The following is a 20,264-nucleotide window of genomic DNA, read 5'->3' as shown; positions in this document are numbered from 1 at the left end:
TCTCTAGCCTGAAACCAAGCTCCAGAGATGGTAGTGTTTCCTGCCCACTAAGGGTGAGCCCTATGGAGTTCCAGGATAACATTTAGCTTGTTGGGAAGCTGAGCTGTTCTTCTGCCTTTTCATGCAGCTCTCATTTTGGAGGCTATTTGGTAAGGCATTCTATTTTTGTGGGAGAGGGCTGGTGAAGTCCAACAGCCTGCACAGTGTCCTGGATTCACCCCTGGGACACACACAACCAAGTAAGTGCACTTTTACCTTGAAATACATTTAAAGCATTTATGTATATAAATGTTTGTATCCCCTGTGCCCATGCTTTTCCCATACCATGCGCAGCAGCTGGGGGATCTGCCTTCCCCAGCTCAGTGCTACACAGACATTTTACATAGATTTTAAAATACATTTGTTCGTTTTACACCGTGCGCCTGTGCCCAGTGCTCAGCGCTGGGCTTTACTGATGCAGCCTCCACAGCCTGCATGTGCCAGAGGCTGTACCGTATAGGGAGCCAGCTTTGGTGGTTCCTGGCGTGTGGCCACTCAGCCCTGCACCGCCACTGGGGAGTTGGCTTCCCCTGTGCCCCCATTACCAGTGGTGGCTCTGCATTTCCCTCGGAGCCCCGCAGTCCTGGACTATTCATGGTTGGAATTCAGCAAAGTCTTGCAGATCTGTTTGGTCCAGTAGACGATCAGGGCAGAAGTACCTGAGAAGCTTAGTGCCTGACTGGGTAATTTTCCACCTGACGAGGATAGGAGTGGGAGGTTGCCACAGACAGATGGAGGTTGGGTCATCGACCTCAGGGGTTCCCCGCCCAGCAGATTTTTGTCCACCATACCTCTTCCAAAGGGGGTAGAGAAGAGGATGTCATTACCCCAGGGCTCTCAACTTCAGGGCCTTCAATGGCAGGCTGTGGGTAGATCAGTTCCGGTCAACAAATGTTTGTCCTCCATAGACAGGGCCGGATTCAAATGTTATCCCCCACCCCCTCCCAGCCGCGATTGCCGGCGGTATTCTAATGTTACTGCCGACGGGCGCGACAAGTTAATTTCAGCTCGCTACCCCCCGGAGGTGAAATGCATGTAAAGAAACCCGTTTGGGTGCCCAAACGGGTCTTTTTATGATCGCTCCCATTAGTTTAGTCGGGTTTAGGTGCTTTGCGTACCTAAACCCGACTGTACTGGGCGCGATAGGGACAATAACGAGGGACATTTGAATATCGCCCCTTTATCGCCTGTCACTTTAGACGGTTGATAGGGGGCGCGTTAAGATTTGAATCCGGTCCAAAGATGGGAGAGACATAACTTGCTCCTCAGAATTATTGTAGCGTAAACCTTTGTTCTTCGTAGGGCTCTTCCCTTCAGTCTGACCACGGCTTCACAAGTTTTTACAAAACTGTGTCCCTGTTGCGGAAGGAGTGTATCACAATAATACTCTACTTTGACTATCTCCTTGGCTTGCTTGCTGAGTTTTCACCTCATCTGCACAGTTCTAGGATTGCAGGACATGGCTGTATCCTGAATTTCAAGAACTCCCCTCTGGTACCCTGTCAGTGCATCATGTTCCTAGGCTTGATCTTCAATAGCAGTTTTCAGAGGATGCTCCTTCTGGAAGATCAGATCTGTTCTCTAGATCTCCCGATGGTGGTCCTGTGCATGAAATTGATTAGGAAAATGTTCTCCTTCGAGACTATACAGTATGCCCAGTTTCATTGTTGAGAGTTCAGGTAGGACTTTCTTAAGGGCTGGTCAGGGTTCAACGACCTCCTGGCCTCTCAGTTGCTCACTCTCTGAGTAGTCAGTCCCTGCAGTGGTGGCTTATAATGGAGTATGTCAGCCGGGCAGGGTCTCTGGCCACTCAATTTTTGGTCATTGTGACCACGGAAGCCAGTTTCCAGGGTTGGTGAGGGGTGGTCTTTCACCTCAATCTTTGTGCCATTTCCTTGCTTAGTCTGTCCTAGCTGGCAGTCCAGTCATTATGCAGTTGGACAATGCCATCCACAAGTGGGGCACTCGGAGTGCCATTACCGTAAACAAAGGCTGTTTGGATTCGGTCTTGGTTGGCGACGTTTGTGCCGCAGATCTCCGCCGTTTCATCCTGGGATGGACAATTAGGAGGCAGACCTTCTCAGTAGAGATGGGGGGAGTGGTCTCATCCAGGGGGAGTGGTCTCATCGCCCGTAGATCTTTAACCATCTCAATCTCAAGTGGGGCCTGTCAGAGGTGGACTTCATGGCATCTCACCACAATTGAAAGATTCACAGGTTTTGTGCTCGATCCTGGGATACAAAAGCCTGGCACCATAACTGTTCCTTGGATGTCCATCTTTCCTAAATTGTCAATGTTACCTTGTGTTTTGAAACAGATCCAGGAACAGGGCATGCTGTCCATCTCTGTGGCAGAGTGGTCCTGGTACTATACACTCAAAAGAATGTTGTTCAGGCCAGGTTGGCATCTTATCTTGCTTCTGGATTAATAAAAACAGGGTCCTTTTCATTACCAGGACCCCTCCCGGCTGTGTCTTGCGAGCAAAGGTATTTTCTTACAGTTTGGTGCAGACTGGTACATGCCAAAATAACCTGTTTTGGATAGAAATAACCACAGGGTGTGTAAAGTCTACATTGTGTTGTGTGTGATTATAAGGGTTACTGTACTTCACCTTTTGACTCTCATTTCCTTCAGGAGAGTTTGGATGTGGGACTCCTTCTGAGCTCTCTAAAGGCTCAAGAGTCTGTGCTGTCCCTTTATTGGCTCATACTTTTTTGCAGGGTATTTTGCTTGTCCAGTCTCCCTTTGTTCTTCTGTAGGGGTTGGTTTGCGGTCATAATACCGACACCGGAATCCCGGCGTCTGACAATTCCGCCGGTCGGCATGCCGACCAACAGGGACTATTCCCAATTGTGGGTGTCCACGACACCCATAGAGTGAGAATAGAACCTGTGCTGAGCGCAGCGAGCCACCGAGTCCGCTGTGTAGTAAGCACAGCGAGCCCGCAACAGGCTTTGCTCCGCTTTCCCCCCCCCCCGCCGGCCATCTGACAGCCGGGATCCCGTCATCGTTATTGTGACTGGCGGTCTCCTGACCGCCGGTCACACATACCCAACCCTTCTGGAGGCTCCATGGGATCTAAACCTATTCCTATAGGACCTTCAAAAAGCTTCAAGCCTTTGTAGACCATTAAGTTGAAGTTGTTCCTTGCGAGCTAGTCAAGTTGTTAGTTTTCCACATCAAGCAGGAAATGGTTTTACCCGTGTTCCAACCTTTTACTTCCCCTGGGGTCCAGGGGAGTTTGGTTCTTTGGATGTGGTCCGGACTATCCTTTTTGTATTTGGAGAGAACTTCCTCACTTAGGTGCACAGATTCGCTTCTTGTGCTTTGTCATTTGCCTAAACCAGGTTGACTGTCAGGGAAGCAGACTGTTACATTGTAGATCTGTATCATTCAACCATAGCCGTAAGACTTCCTGAGCTGGACAGCATGAGGCCTCTGCTGTCCACATGTTTCTTAATTGTGTCCAACTATGTCACTTTTGGACATAAGGTTCTGTGTTTAGGTTGTGTAAGTGTATCTTCCCCTTGTGATAGCTTTTGAAGCGCCCATGGTAAGCAGTTTCCCCCAGATGGAAAGAGAGAAAATTAGTTTTTTATACTTCCTGTGAAAGCCTTTTCTCTGATTCAATCAGTTGGACACTGCTTTCCCTCCTTTACGCTGATTCTTCTTTTTATGCTGTTTGGTTTTTGCCACTGTAGTTTGCGTGTTACAATATTTATTCACCATTTGTTTAGGGCTACTTTTTAAAGTTGTACCGGAAACCAGAGGATGCAGAGGGGAGGTGCTTTTGTCTTAAAGATAGATACATATAAGTGATAGACCCTTTTGGACCTCTCAAGCAACCCATGGTGAGCAGTGTCCCCCAGACTGAGTCAGAGAAAGGGCTTTATTGAAGTACAAAAATCATGTTTCCTCAAGCTATGGATGGACTTATCTGTTGATTTTTAGCTATAATGGTATACATATCCATTATCGTCTGGGGAGTAGGACTGTGGTGATAGACATTAGAAGATAATGCCCATTGAGACCTGAGTTTCTGCAGTAAATGCTAATGTTTAAATCAGATCCATGCTTGGTTCATTTACTAAAATATGTACAACGTAGAGTTCTTATTCACTGCATGTTCAAAACTAAAGTCCGTAGTTAATGCAGTTTTTATTCAAGCTCAGATTACAACCATTTTAAGATAGCTACAATAAATGCTTATTATTTTTTGTCTGTTTTTTTTCCCCCCAATCCAGTTTAAGAAACTAAAAGACTCTCACATAGAAGGTAATGTAATTTTTAATTTTTCTGAACTGTTTATATAAGTAATTGTGAGTACTGTAGTAAAAAAAATAATCTGTGTTCTTTTTCTGTACAGCATCATAATGTTATGGCCCCCATACATCAGATGCATTGGGGCAATCAGTAATTTCTGCTGCGGGGTACACTGGGCTCCACAAGGATTGACATCAGGTGTAGAGTAGGATCTTGATCCGAGGCACCAAAGGGCTCAAAGCTTTGACTGTTCCCAAGATGCACAGCGCCGCCTCCTCTATAACCCCGCCTCCGTGCACAGGAGTTTGGTTTGTAAGTTGGTGCCATGCAGTAAGCAGGCACTTAACGGGGGCAGCCCATTTGATAGATTTATTTGAAGAAAGAAGAATACTTTTACAGACTTCAAGGGCTGCAGCGTGTAAAGTCACATAGACTTTCTTTGCTGCAGCTTCATCACCCCCAGCGGCGCTGTATACTCCCGTTCCCTGGTTGCCGGGTCACTGCAGCGGAGGCTCCAGTGTCTTTCCAGCGTCAGTTACACACACAACGCTATCCTCCAGGATCGCGTGGCCGCAGGTACAGGGGAGCTAAGGGGTCTCTTTGGACGCTCTGTACCGCGATCCGGCGTGGCCGTGGGAGGCGGGCCGCGCGCGCACTGGCTTGGACACTGTTATTGGGCAGCCACTCCACTAGCCACCAGGGACATTGGGCACAGGTGTGGGGGTTTTTACTCTCCAAAAGCCCTGTTTTCAGAGCCCGCAGCATCTGGTTGGGATGCCAGCAGGGGGAGAAGGCCTAACCTGTAGCCCCAGCTCCAGGGCGCCATTTCTCTGAATGCTCCCGCCCTGGAGCTGCATATCTCTCCCTCACTCCCTGTCAGCAGCCATCAAAAACGCAGCTGGCGGGGGCGTGGCTTGGCAGCCATTCAGGAGAGACGGGGATCCTGAGTGCTCCAGCCCTGGCCAGGTGAAATTGCGACTGTGTTGTGCTATACCCCCTTCTTTCAGCCCCGATATATCGCCGGAGTGCTCACCTGTCTCCCCCCCCCCCCCCCCCCCCCCCTAGTGTGGTACCGGGTTCGCGGAGCCGGAAGGGGGTTTTATTCCCCTCTGCAGGTTGCGGCCTGGTCCGTGCACGGGAGCCGGCGACTCAATTTCCGGATGTGCCCGACACCGGAAGTCCCGTAATACACAGAAGCGGCTCAGCGGCTGGATCGGGTGGTGTGTGCAGTGCCGCCCGCTAAGTACCCGGCCGGGGACGGACAGGGGTTGCCGCTCGGGGAGGCACTCGTTCCTCTCTGCCGCCCGCCGGACCTCTGTGCTGCTGCGCCCTTAGTGCGCTCCCTCCCCGCAAGCCCTCGGTAACTGTGCCCACTGCTTGGGCCCCGGCTGTGAGATTTGAAAGTGGCCACTGGGCCCCACTTCGTCCAGTGCAGCTGACCTGTGACCCGCTCCACTCTCTAAGCAGCATTGGGCCCCCTGTCAATAAAGTGGAAGTCCGCCATTTTGCTGCCCTCCCACCCTGATCCAGTGCTAGCTGGTGTCTCTACAGAGGATGGGGGGAGACCACTGACCTCAAAGGCATCCCTTCATCATCAGCAACAACACCCCTAGATAGAGGTACTGTGGGAGACTGACGGGAGGATCTGCTGAAGTGGGGAGAGAAGTCTGTGCCTGACTGGAGGGGACTGAGAACAGCTCTGTGGCAGTAGCAGTGTCGTTGCACATGGAGTGCTCTCATAGAGAGAAGTCGGCTTCTTTTTCAATACCCGTTCTCTGCTTCTCACCAATGCTTCTAGCTGTGTGTTACTATATATATATGCACTGCAGTCCTCTTTGCTTGTTCAAATTATGCCCGCAGGGCAGATGGAGGTTTGAAATGCACTAGAAATGGCTACCTATCCCTCCTGCCACTAATAGTGTCCTAAATGGGTCTCCGGCTCTGAAGAATTTTTCGCTCCACCTCATAGCGTGCAGCTTGGCTTACCTATGCAATAACCACCCTACTCTGACGACCATAACCGCTTAGCTCTGTCTTCATATTCAATCGAACTCCCGAGAAGTCCAGTCTTATCATCATGCCTCCGAAAAGAGGGGGAAAGACCCCCAGGAAGCCTGCACCTATACAGTTTCCCAAAGCTTCCAACACTAACCGTCCCTTTACCTCCCCATCAGCTGCAAATACTAGGTCGCCCATGTCCTTGCCGAAATCCTCGGCTCCTCAGCCATCATCTGACTTAGATATGAATCTGGACCCCCACGCGCCCCTTACCACTCAAACGATGCTTAAGATGTTTTCAGCGTTTCGTTCAGATATTCTATCAGGGGTGGATTCTGCAATCCAAACACTTAGGGCTGATCTTAGTGGCATCACAGGGCGGACCGAGCATCTTGAAGAAAAAATGCAGGAATTGGTATCTTCGCATAATGATCTTCTGGTATCCCACTCGGACCTACAAAATGATGTCGTTTTGATGCGAGAGAAGCTTTCTGACCTGGAGGACAGATTGAGGAGGAACAACCTCAAAATTTGTGGTATACCAGACTCTGTAGCTCCGTCAGAATTGCGGGTATATGTCACTAAATTGTTTCAGACTCTTCTTCCGACGGCATCTACTCAGGATTTGCTGGTCGACCGGGTCCATCGATTGCCTAAACCAAAAAGCGGTTATTCCTCCAGCTTCCCGAGAGATGTTTTATTAAGAGTTCATTTTTTTCACGTCAAGGAGGACATTCTTAGAGCTGCCAGACAAGCGGAAGATTCTGACATTATGGGCGGCCTGCAAATATACCCAGATCTCTCTCAATACACCTTGGATAAAAGGCGTGCATTACGCCCGATCACATTGGCTCTCAGGGACAACGACATCCTTTATAAGTGGGGTTTCCCGGTCAAGTTGATTATCAGCTATGAATCTTCTTCCTTCATCGTCTCTTCCTATGAAGCTGGAGTGAAATTACTCGACGACTGGGACATTCCAATTGCACAGCCAAAGACTGCTGCACCTGTTCCGGTGACTGATCCCTGAATTGCAGATCCGTTTAAAGTGTCTTTTTTGCTTTGTTGCTCTTGATACACATTTGATGATAGAGCGGGTTGGTTTGTATGGTAACCCCAGACTCACATGCATGTTGGGTCTTCTTGTTCACCTTGGTATAGCTCCTCTTATTTGATGTTATGCTTTATATGTTTTTCTTTTTTTCTTCTTAATGTGTGATAATGTTCGTTGACTTGCTGTGTGTTTCCGGACATATCTCTTAGGGGTGGTCTTCAGTATGCCGGCTGTCGGGATCCCGGCGCACAGTATACCGGCGCCGGAATTCCGACAGTTGGCATACCAACACTTATTCTACCTCGTGGGGGTCCACGACCCCCCTGGAGGGACAATAAAATAGTGTGGCGCGCGTAGCGCGGCGAGCCCGCAAGGGGCTCCTTTGCGCTCGCCACGCTGTCGGTATGCCGGCAGTCGGGCTCCCCGGCGCCGGTATGCTGGTCGCCGGGAGCCCGACCGCCGTCATGCTATACTACACCCATCTCTTAGTGCTGCTTGCCCAGTTGTTATGTTTAATGGCACGGTGGACATTTTAGATAGTAGTTACACATTTTTATTTTATATATATATATATATATATATATATATATCTATCTATCTATATATATATATATATATATATATATATCTATATATATATATCATATTATTTTTTTTTGGGTGTGAGTTTATTGTGGGCCTGTGCCTATAGAGGGCCTATGTGAGACCCATTTTGACCTATTCCCCCAATGGTTCTTGTTTTGCCGCTACGTTTTTTTCGTGGCAAACAATGTGACCCTGATGACAGAGCTTTTTTTTCTTACTATTTTACTGTTTTTCTTACCTTCCCTTTTTTGCCTGCATCCTTCCCCCCCTCCCCCTCCCGTTGCTCCCTATGTGGAAGTCCATACGCTGGTCAGGTCACGTAGTCCATAAATGGCTTTTTTTTGGATATAACTATGGTTAAATTATTCTCATTAAATGTTAACGGTCTTAATTCCCCCTGTAAGAGACGCCAAACCCTAGACACTTTCTATAAGGAAAAAGCTACAGTTGTTGCCCTCCAAGAAACTCATTTCATGGCCTCTGCTCCACCGTCCCTCCACAACTCTCGATACCCGCTGGCCTATTTTGCAAATAGTTCTTTTAAGAAAAATGGTTTCGCTATCCTTTTCCATAACTCTGTGCACTTTGATTTGGACTCTCAACATTCAGATAAGGAGGGCAGATACCTGGTCTTAGTGGGGAAAATGGATGATGTTGAGGTCACACTGGTTTCCTTGTATGTCCCGAACACTAACCAACTGCCTTTTCTCCGTAAATTATTCTCTACTTATCCACAAGCTGCAGAAAGGCAGATTAATAGTGATGGGAGATTTCAACCTGGTCCCTGATGAGAAACTAGATAAAACATTCCCCCCCAATAGGACCCAAAGAGGGCCTCGTACCCAGACTACCTCAGCCCGACTATTTGGCAGAATATGACATCTACGACGTGTGGCGTGTATATTCCCCTTCGGTTAAAGACTATACCTATTTCTCTGACGTCCTAGTGGATGCTGGGAACTCCGTAAGGACCATGGGGAATAGCGGCTCCGCAGGAGACTGGGCACAAATGTAAAGCTTTAGGACTACCTGGTGTGCACTGGCTCCTCCCCCTATGACCCTCCTCCAAGCCTCAGTTAGATTTTTGTGCCCGGCCGAGAAGGGTGCACGCTAGGGGCTCTCCTGAGCTTCTTAGTGAAAGTTTAGTTTTAGGTTTTTTATTTTCAGTGAGACCTGCTGGCAACAGGCTCACTGCATCGAGGGACTAAGGGGAGAAGAAGCGAACCTGCCTGCTTGCAGCCAGCTTGGGCTTCTTAGGCTACTGGACACCATTAGCTCCAGAGGGACCGAACACAGGCCCAGCCTCGGAGTCCGGTCCCAGAGCCGCGCCGCCGGCCCCCTTACAGAGCCAGAAGCAAGAAGAGGTCCGGAAAATCGGCGGCAGAAGACATCAGTCTTCACCAAGGTAGCGCACAGCACTGCAGCTGTGCGCCATTGCTCCTCATACACACCTCACACTGCAGTCACTGAGGGTGCAGGGCGCTGGGGGGGGCGCCCTGAGCAGCAATAAAAACACCTTGGCTGGCAAACATACATCACATATAACCCCCAGGGCTATATGGATGTATTTTAACCCCTGCCAGAATCCATAAAAATGCGGGAGAAAAGTCCGCGAAAAAGGGGCGGAGCCTATCTCCTCAGCACACTGGCGCCATTTTCTCTCACAGCTCCGTTGGAGGGACGCTCCCTGGCTCTCCCCTGCAGTTACTACACTACAGAAAGGGGTTAAAGAAGAGAGGGGGGCACTAATTAGGCGCAGTATTAATAAAACAGCAGCTATAAGGGGAAAAACACTTCTATAAGGTTATCCCTGTATATATATATATATATATATATATATAGCGCTCTGGTGTGTGCTGGCATACTCTCCCTCTGTCTCCCCAAAGGGCTAGTGGGGTCCTGTCCTCTATCAGAGCATTCCCTGTGTGTGTGCTGTGTGTCGGTACGATTGTGTCGACATGTATGAGGAGGAAAATGGTGTGGAGGCGGAGCAATTGCCTGTAATGGAGATGTCACCCCCTAGGGAGTCGACACCTGAGTGGCTGAGCTTATGGAAGGAATTACGTGACAGTGTCAGCTCTTTACAAAAGATTGATGACATGAGACAGCCGGCTACTCAGCCTGTGCCTGTCCAGGTGTCTCAAAAGCCATCAGGGGCTCTAAAACGCCCGTTACCTCAGATGGCAGATACAGACGCCGACACGGATACTGACTCCAGTGTCGACGATTAAGAGACGAATGTGACTTCCAGTAGGGCCACACGTTACATGATTGAGGCTATGGAAAATGTTTTACATATTTCTGATAATACCAGTACCACTAAAAAGGGTATTATGTTGGGTGAGAAAAAACTGCCTGTAGTTTTTCCTGCATCGGAGGAATTAAATGAAGTGTGTGATGATGCGTGGGTTTCCCCCGATAAAAACTGTTAATTCCTAAAAAGTTATTAGCATCATACCCCTTCCCGCCAGAGGATAGGGCACGTTGGGAAACACCCCCTAGGGTGGATAAAGCGCTCACACGCTTGTCTAAACAGGTGGCACTACCATCCCCGGATACGGCCGCCCTTAAGGAACCTGCTGACAGAAAGCAGGAAAATATCCTAAAAATGTATATACACTCACACGGGTGTGATACTGCGACCAGCAATCGCCTCAGCCTGGATGTGCAGTGCTGGGGTGGCTTGGTCGGATTCCCTGACTGACAATATTGATACCCTAGATAGGGACAGTATATTACTGACTATAGAGCATTTAAAAGATGCATTTCTATATATGCGTGATGCACAGAGGGATATTTGCCGACTGGCATCAAGAGTAAGTGCGCTGTCCATTTCTGCCAGAAGAGGGTTATGGACAAGACCGTGGTCAGGTGATGCTGATTCCAAAAGGCATATGGAAGTATCGCCTTATAAAAGGGAGGAGTTATTTGGGGTAGGTCTAACAGACCTGGTGGCCACGGCAACGGCTGGGAAATCCACATTTTTACCCCAGGTAGCCTCTCAACATAAGAAGACGCCGTATTATCAGGCGCAGTCCTTTAGGCCCCATAAGGGCAAGCGGGCAAAAGACTCCTCATTTCTGCCCCGTGGCAGAGGGAGAGGAAAAAGGCTGCAGCAGAAGCCATTCACAAGCTGTATTCCCAGCAGGTGATAATCAAGGTACCCCTCCTACAACAGGGAAAGGGGTATTATACCACGCTGTTTGTGGTACCGAAGCCGGACGGCTCGGTGAGACTTATTTTAAATCTGAAATCCTTGAACACTTACATACAAAGGTTCAAATTCAAGATGGAGTCACTCAGAGCGGTGATTGCGAACCTGGAAGAAGGGGATCATATGGTGTCTCTGGACATCAAGGATGCTTATCTCCATGTCCCAATTTACCCTTCTCACCAAGGGTACCTCAGGTTTGTGGTACAGAACTGTCACTATCCGTTTCAGACGCTGCCGTTTGGTTTGTCCACGGCACCCCGGGTCTTTACCAAAGTAATGGCCGAAATGATGATACTCCTTCGAAGGAAGGGAGTTTTAGTTATCCCTTACTTGGACGATCTCCTGATAAGGGCAAGATCCAGGGAACAGTTGGTAGTCGGGGTAGCACTATCTCAAGTAGTGTTGCGGCAGCACGGTTGGATTCTCAATATTCCAAAATCGCAGCTGATCCCGACGACACGTCTTCTATTCCTAGGGATGATCCTGGACACAGTCCAGAAAAAGGTGTTTCTCCTGGAGGAGAAAGCCAGGGAGTTATCCGAACTAGTCAGAAACCTCCTAAAACCAGGCCAAGTGTCAGTGCATCAGTGCACAAGGGTCCTGGGAAAAATGGTGGCTTCCTACGAAGCAATTCCATTCGGCAGATTCCACGCAAGAACTTTCCAGTGGGACCTGCTGGACAAATGGTCCGGATCGCATCTTCAGATGCATCAGCGGATAACCCTGTCACCAAAGACAAGGGTGTCTCTCCTGTAGTGGTTGCAGAGTGCTCATCTTCTAGAGGGCCGCAGATTCGGCATTCAGGACTGGGTCCTGGTGACCGCGGATGCCAGCCTGCGAGGCTGGGGAGCAGTCACACAGGGAAGAAATTTCCAGGGCTTGTGGTCAAGCCTGGAGACATCACTTCACATAAATATTATGGAGCTAAGGGCCATTTACAATGCCCTAAGCCAAGCAAGACCTCTGCTTCAAGGTCAGCCGGTGCTGATCCAGTCGGACAACATCACGGCAGTCGCCCACGTAAACAGACAGGGCGGCACAAGAAGCAGGAGGGCAATGGCAGAAGCTGCAAGGATTTTTCGCTGGGCGGAAAATCATGTGATAGCATTGTCAGCAGTGTTCATTCCGGGAGTGGACAACTGGGAAGCAGACTTCCTCAGCAGGCACGACCTCCACCCGGGAGAGTGGGGACTTCACCCAGAAGTCTTCCACATGATTGTAAACCGTTGGGAAAAACCAAAGATGGAAATGATGGCGTCCCGCCTAAACAAAAAATTGGACAGGTATTGCGCCAGGTCAAGGGACCCTCAGGCAATAGCTGTGGACGCTCTGGTAACACCGTGGGTGTACCAGTCAGTGTATGTGTTCCCTCCTCTTCCTCTCATACCAAAAGTACTGAGAATTATAAGACGGAGGGGAGTAAGAACTATACTCGTGGCTCCGGATTGGCCAAGAAGGACTTGGTACCCGGAACTTCAAGAGATGCTCACGGAGGACCCGTGGCCTCTACCTCTAAGAAGGGACCTGCTCCAGCAAGGACCCTGTCTATTCCAAGACTTACCGCGGCTGCGTTTGACGGCAGGGCGGTTGAACGCCGGATCCTGAAGGAAAAAGGCATTCCGGATGAAGTCATCCTTACCCTGATCAAGCCAGGAAGGATGTAACCGCAAAGCATTATCACCGCATTTGGCGAAATATGTTGCGTGGTGCGAGGCCAGTAAGGCCCCGATGGAGGAATTTCAACTAGGTCGATTCCTGCATTTCCTGTAAACAGGAGTGTCTATGGGCCTAAAATTGGTGTCCATTAAGGTTCAAATTTCGGCCCTGTCAATTTTCTTCCAGAAAGAACTAGCTTCAGTTCCTGAAGTTCAGACGTCTGTAAAAGGGGTACTGCATATACAGCCTCCTTTTGTGCCTCCAGTGGCACCTTGGGATCTCAATGTAGTTTTGGGGTTCCTAAAGTCACATTGGTTTGAACCACTTGAATCTGTGGAGTTGAAATATCTCACATGGAAAGTGGTCATGTTGTTGGCCCTGGCCTCGGCCAGGCGCGTGTCAGAATTGGCGGGCTTTATCCTGTAAAAGCCCTTATCTGATCTTCCATTCAGACAGGGCGGAATTGAGGACTCGTCCTCATTTTCTCCCTAAGGTGGTTTCAGTGTTTCATCTGAACCAACCTATTGTGGTACCTGCGGCTACTAGTGACTTGGAGGACTCCAAGTTGTTGGACGTAGTCAGGGCCTTGAAAATATGTTTCCAGGATGGCTGGAGTCAGAAAATCTGACTCGCTGTTTATCCTGTATGCACCCAACAAGCTGGGTGCTCCTGCTTCTAAGCAGACTATTGCTCGTTGGATTTGTAATACAATTCAGCTTGCACATTCTGTGGCAGGCCTGCCACAGCCAAAATCTGTAAAAGCCCATTCCACATGGAAGGTGGGCTCATCTTGGGCGGCTGCCCGAGGGGTCTCGGCTTTACAACTTTGCCGAGCAGCTACTTGGTCAGGGGAAAACACGTTTGCTAAATTCTACAAATTTGATACCCTGGCTGAGGAGGACCTGGAGTTCTCTCATTCGGTGCTGCAGAGTCATCCGCACTCTCCCGCCCGTTTGGGAGCTTTGGTATAATCCCCATGGTCCTTACGGAGTTCCCAGCATCCACTAGGACGTCGGAGAAAATAAGAATTTACTTACCGATAATTCTATTTCTCGTAGTCCGTAGTGGATGCTGGGCGCCCATCCCAAGTGCGGATTGTCTGCAATACTTGTACATAGTTATTGTTAACTAAATCGGGTTATTGTTGTGAGCCATCTATCCAGAGGCTCCTCTGTTATCATGCTGTTAACTGGGTTCAGATCACAAGTTGTACGGTGTGATTGGTGTGGCTGGTATGAGTCTTACCCGGGATTCATAAATCCTTCCTTATTGTGTACGCTCGTCCGGGCACAGTATCCTAACTGAGGCTTGGAGGAGGGTCATAGGGGGAGGAGCCAGTGCACACCAGGTAGTCCTAAAGCTTTACTTTTGTGCCCAGTCTCCTACGGAGCCGCTATTCCCCATGGTCCTTACGGAGTTCCCAGCATCCACTACGGACTACGAGAAATAGAATTATCGGTAAGTAAATTCTTATTTTTTCTCATGTCCACAACACGTACTCCCGTATTGATCTGATTTTGGTGGATAAATGGTCCCTTCAACTTACACATAGCTCACATATTTTTCCAGTCTCCTGGTCGGCTCATGCGGCAGTGATATGGCTATGGAAGAGTACCCAGCCCCAGTCAACACATAGGGCGTGGAGATTACCAGAATATCTCTTAAAGTCCCAAGAAGCGTCCTCGACTATCGCTAACTCCTTATCTACGTATTTCGCTACGAACTCCCCATTGGATACGTCCATACCGACACATTGGTGTGCACTGAAGGCAGTGATACGGGGGACAATTATCCAAACGGGGGCTAGGTTGAAAAGACAATTCCTGAGCTTACAAGAAGCCTTAGAAACGCAGTTATTACAGGCGTTATCTCCCGTCGTTTGAAACGGGAGATAGTATCCCTTAAGAATCAACTTCAGAAAATGTTTCTACAACGTATGCAACGTGCCTATGCTAAACTCCAGCAGAAATATTACTCCCTAGGCAACAACTCTGGCAAATTTCTGGCCCAGAAACTAAGATCACGCCACACTAGAAATAGAATTAAATGTATTCAAACCCCAATGGGACAGAAATTGCTAAACCCAGCTGATATAGCGAACGCCTTCGCTAAGTTCTATGATAACTTATATAATTTAGCCTTGGATACTGCTACTATTCAACCAACTCCCGCTTTGATATCTTCCTTTCTGGAAGACTTAAGGTTTCCTCAGCTGTCCCCAGATCAGTTAGATTCTCTTAATAAACCCTGGGACTCAGAAGAAATAATCTCCGTTATTAAGTCCCTTCCATCGGAGAAGGCACCCGGACCCGATGGCTTCACTAATTCCTTTTATAAGAAATACGTTTTAGAACTTGAACCCTCACTTACTGCTCTCTAATTATGCTACTGCTTGTGGTTCCCTGCCAGAGGAAATACTGCAAGCCCGTAATATCACAATACATAAACCCGGCAAAGACCCTACTTATTGCCAGAACTATAGGCCAATAGCGCTTTTAAACACAGACTTGAAAATTTACTCCAAACTTATTGCCAATAGACTGTCCCCCCTTATTCCAGCTTTAGTCCATCCAGATCAAGTGGGTTTTGTGACAGGACGCCAGGCATCTGATAACACGAGGAGGGCCTTTGACTTAGCTGAATATATATCTACTAAGAGGGAGGAAGCTGTGTTCCTCTCTCTCGACGCTGAGAAAGCTTTTGACAGGCTTCATTGGGGTTTTCTATATAATACTTTGGATAAGTTTGGGATGGGTGGTCCCATCCTGTCGTCTATCTCAGCGCTCTATAGCGCTCCCAACGCCACAGTGTTTAGTAATAGCTTCACATCTTCTCCTTTAAAATCTCTAATTGCACGAGACAGGGGTGCCCCCTATCCCCTCTCGTGTGTGCTGGCTATTGAACCGCTTGCCTTGGCGATTCGGAGAACCCCGGTTATTCTGGTATAGTGGTGGGATCTTCTACGCATAAAGTTAATTTGCTGATGATGTGCTACTTTTCATTACCAACCCCGTTTCCACTTTCCCGGCCCTCCATAAGATCATTGACAGATTTAGTGCGGCCTCATTCTACAAACTGAATACGTCCAAAACTGAAGCCCTACCTTTTAACCTAGAACCGGATAAGCTATTGCAGCTCCAGAGAGGGTATAAATATAACTGGAAGAAAGACTCTCTTATATATCTCGGGATTCTTATCCCTAACTCTCTGTCCACAACAGCAGAGATTAACTATGGCCCTATGATTGAATACATAGACTCCCTATGTAAATCTTGGTTTGGCTTAGAAATATCGTGGCTGGGTAGAGTGGCCGCGTTCAAAATGTCAATTCTCCCCATATTGATGTATCTCTTCAGAGCAATCCTCTATATTGTCCCGTTACGAATCATAGGCCGTATACATTCAGTAATATTGAAATATATCTGGAAGAAGAAACCCCCTCGCATAGCTTATAAACACCTATCTAAACCTAGATGCCAAGGAGGTTTGGCAGTTCCAGATCTTAGACAATACCAATTTGCCTGCCTGATAGCCCAGTTGAGCGATTGGTCTCTGCCGTCAGGCCGGAAATGTTGGGTGGACCTGGAAAAGGAGTTGTATGCTCGTACCCCTTTGATTGATCTGCTGTGGATTCCAATCCAACAGAGACCCCCCCCCCCCCCCCCCGGTATCCCACTCCGATCCATTTCAGACTCCCTTGTGGCGTGGGACACCATTGTGGACTCTGCTAAGGGTGGTCTCTCTCCCAGCCCGTAACATGTCTATGTTGGCCCTCTCCAAGTTGATTCCTGACTTAAGCCTTACGAAATGGACTACATCTGGTATAGCCTCTATCGCACCATTGGTTGATGGAGTGATGATCACTCCATTTAGTGCCTTGCAAGATCAATTTGGCCTACCTCCAGTAGAATTGTTTACGTATATGCGTATTACCCACTGGTTGAAGTCCTCTATTAAATCTATGGGTCCAATGCATTTGCCGCCCCCCGTCATTTTATTGAGATTGACGAAGGGTAATTGTAAGGGAGCGATTAGTTTTTGGTATTCTATAGCACAGGATAGCCAGAACCGGTGAAAATCAGCGGCACACTCTAAATGGGAGGTGGATCTGGCATGCACATTTTCCATACAGCAGTGGGAGGCGATATTGCTTTCATCCCACAAGATGTCCAAGTGTACGAACCATATAGAGATGCATTATAAATTATTGAATAACCTATACTACACTCCGGTTAAATTACATAGAATCTGGCCTTCGGTCTCCGATTTGTGCTGGAGAGACTGCTCGGAGAGGGCTGACCTTTTACATGTGTTTTGGTCCTGTGCGAAAATACGTCACTTATGGAGTGAAGTGTTCGCCTTGGCTTCTAGTGTTATTCATACTCCCCTCCAGATGTCCCCATCCTTGGCACTACTCCATACTTACCCTATAGAATTACCACCTAGAGACCGATATGTTCTCGGCCATTTTTTTATTGCCACTAGGGCAGCCATTGCACAAGACTGGAAACAGCCTTCCCCCCCTTACTCTCAAAAATTATAAGGAAAATACAGTATGCTTTCCAAATGGAAACCATGGGCATGCATCCCTCTTCTGGTGTTAACCCTACAGTGGGCTCGTTGGCAAGAGTACGTGGCATCGGAATCTGGGGCGAACGTGCTATTTGAGTCGGACTGTTTTGTTTTTTTTCGTTTTTTTTTTTCTTTCTTGTGTTTTCTATTTCTCTGGCTATATATGGTTGCTGTACAGTATAGTGAATGATACTATGTGTGATTTTATGCTAATGCTTTGTACGCCTGGACTTCCTCCCCCCCCCTCCCCCCCCCCCCCATTGTACCCCCCTCCCCCATGCTCCCTCTTTTTTTTCTGTATCCCCTCCCCTTTCTGAGTTTGAACGGAACAAATTTTCTAATAAAGAATTATCAAGTAAAAAAAAAAAAAAAACGGAGCTAGATGTTCCTGGGACTGTTGGGGCAAATCCTCCTCTGTAAAGCCGCCTGATCGCCAGCGCTGTGCATTTTACAGGACACTTAAGTATTTTACCTGTCATTGGGACAGTGTTAGATAAGAAAGAGTGCATACATTCAGGGTTGTGTGGTACAAACGCCCTGTAATATACATCCAGTATTTACTGTGTTTTGTTATATCTATTGTTGGCACATATATAGTCAATCACACTTCTGTGAAATCAAACTGTCCACTTAGGAAGCAACACTGATTGACAATCAATTTCACATGCTGTTGTGCATATGGAATAGACAACAGGTGGAAATTATAGGCAATTAGCAAGACACACCCAATAAAGGAGTTGTTCTGCAGGTGGTGACCACAGACCACTTCTCAGCTCCTATGATTTCTGGCTGATGTTTTGGTCACTTTTGAAAGCTGGCGGTGCTTTCACTCTAGTGGTAGCATGAGACGGAGTCTACAACCCACACAAGTGGCTCAGGTAGCGCAGCTCATCCAGGATGGCACATCAATGCGAGCTGTGGCAAGAAGGTGTGCTGTGTCTGTCAGCGTAGTGTCCAGAGCATGGAGGCGCTACCAGGAGACAGGCCAGTACATCAGGAGACGTGGAGGAGGCCGTAGGAGGGCAACAACCCAGTAGCAGGACCCGCTACCTCCGCCTTTGTGCAAGGAGGAACAGGAGGAGCACTGCCAGAGCCCTGCAAAATTACCTCCAGCAAGCCTCAAATGTGCATGTGTCTACTCAAACGATCAGAAACAGACTCCATGAGGGTGTTATGAGGGCCCGATGTCCACAGGTGGGGGTTGTGCTTACAGCCCAACACCGTGCAGGACGTTTGGTATTTGCCAGAGAACACCAAGATTGGCAAATTCGCCACTGGCACCCTGTGCTCTTCACAGATGAAAGCAGGTTCTCACAGAGCACATGTGACAGACGTGACAGAGTCTGGAGACGCCAAGGAGAACGTTCTGCCTGCAACATCCTTCAGCATGACCGGTTTGGCAGTGGGTCAGTAATGGTGTGGGGTGGCATTTCTTTGGGGGGCCGCACAGCCATCCATGTGCTCTCCAGAGGTAGCCTGACTGCCAATAGGTACCGAGATGAGATCCTCAGACCCTTGTGAGACCATATGCTGGTGCGGTTGGCCCTGGGTTCCTCCTAATGCAAGACAATGCTAGACCCCATGTGGCCGGAGTGTGTCAGCAGTTCCTGCAAGACGAAGGCATTGATACTGGCCCGCCCGTTCCCCAGACCTGAATCCAAATGAGCACATCTGGGACATCATGTCTCGCTCCATCCACCAACGCCACATTGCACCACTGACTGTCCAGGAGTTGGTGGATGCTTTAGTCCAGGTCTGGGAGGAGATCCCTCAGGAGACTATCCGCCACCTCATCAGGAGCATGCCCAGGCATTGTAGGGAGGTCATACAGGCACATGGAGGTCACACACACTACTGAGCCTCATTTTGACTTGTTTTAAGGACAGTACATCAAAGTTGGATCAGCCTGTAGTGTGTTTTTCCACTTTAATTTTGAGTGTGACTCCAAATCCAGACCTCCATGGGTTAATAAATTTGATTTCCATTGATAATTTTTGTGTGATTTTGTTGTCAGCATATTCAACTATGGGGGTAATTCCAAGTTGATCGCAGCAGGAAATTTTTTAGCAATTGGGCAAAACCATGTGTACTGCAGGGGGGCAGATATAACATGTGCAGAGAGAGTTAGATTTGGGTGGGCTATTTTGTTTCTGTGCAGGGTAAATACTGGCTGCTTTATTCCCTCAATTTCTACCTAAAAAAATTCAAATTCAAGCTGGAATCTCTCCGGGCAGTGATCTCAAGTCTGGAGGAGGTGGATTTTATGGTGTCGGTAGACATAAAGGATGCCTACTTGCATATTCACATTTATCCCCCAGATCAGGCTTACCTGAGGTTTGCAGTTCGGGGATTGTCATTACCAATTTCAGACGTTGCCGTTCGGTCTGTCCACGGCTCCGAGGGTTTTCAACAAAGTAATGGCTGAAATGATGGCAAACAAGGAGTCACGATTATCCCGTGCTTGGACGAACTCCTGATAAAGGTGAGATCCAGGGACCAATTGATGCAGAACATTACGCTTCTCACTCCTGTGGTGGCTGCACAGCTCTCATCTCCTAGAGGGACGCAGGTTCGGGATCCAGGACTGGATCTTAGTGACTACGGATGCGAGTCTCCGAGGCTGGGGAGCAGTCATGCAGGGGGAAAGCTTCCAGGGAAGGGAAGATGGTCAAGCCAGGAAATGTGTCTACACATAAACGTTCTGGAGTTAAGGGCCATTCACAGCGGCCTTCTGCAAGCGGAACATCTTCTTCGCAATCGGCCCGTCTTGATTCAGTCGGACAACATAACAGCAGTAGCGTACATAAATCGCCAGGGCGGAACAAAGAGCAGAGTGGCAATGGCAGAGGCCACAAAGGTGCTCTGTTGGGCGGAAAGGCATAC

At 48.4% G+C, this 20,264-nt stretch overlaps 1 protein-coding gene across 3 annotated transcripts in view; it reads left to right on the top strand.

Moving 5' to 3' along the window:
• Positions 1-20,264, top strand: part of LOC134927811 (uncharacterized) — a 245,165-nt gene that overhangs the window by 47,723 nt on the left and 177,178 nt on the right. For 2 of the 3 annotated variants that reach the window (XM_063922791.1, XM_063922789.1), the window contains one exon: positions 4,284-4,314. The exons of the other annotated variant lie outside the window; for it this stretch is intronic. In XM_063922791.1, the coding sequence (XP_063778861.1) occupies positions 4,284-4,314 (31 nt within the window). The remainder of the gene's footprint in view (positions 1-4,283; positions 4,315-20,264) is intronic. 3 annotated transcript variants of the gene reach the window in all.

Source organism: Pseudophryne corroboree, chromosome 5 (assembly GCF_028390025.1).
Source record: "Pseudophryne corroboree isolate aPseCor3 chromosome 5, aPseCor3.hap2, whole genome shotgun sequence".
Lineage (NCBI taxonomy): Eukaryota > Metazoa > Chordata > Amphibia > Anura > Myobatrachidae > Pseudophryne > Pseudophryne corroboree.
Note: the sequence above shows the minus strand (reverse complement) of the source record. Positions and strands in the feature narration are given on the sequence as shown.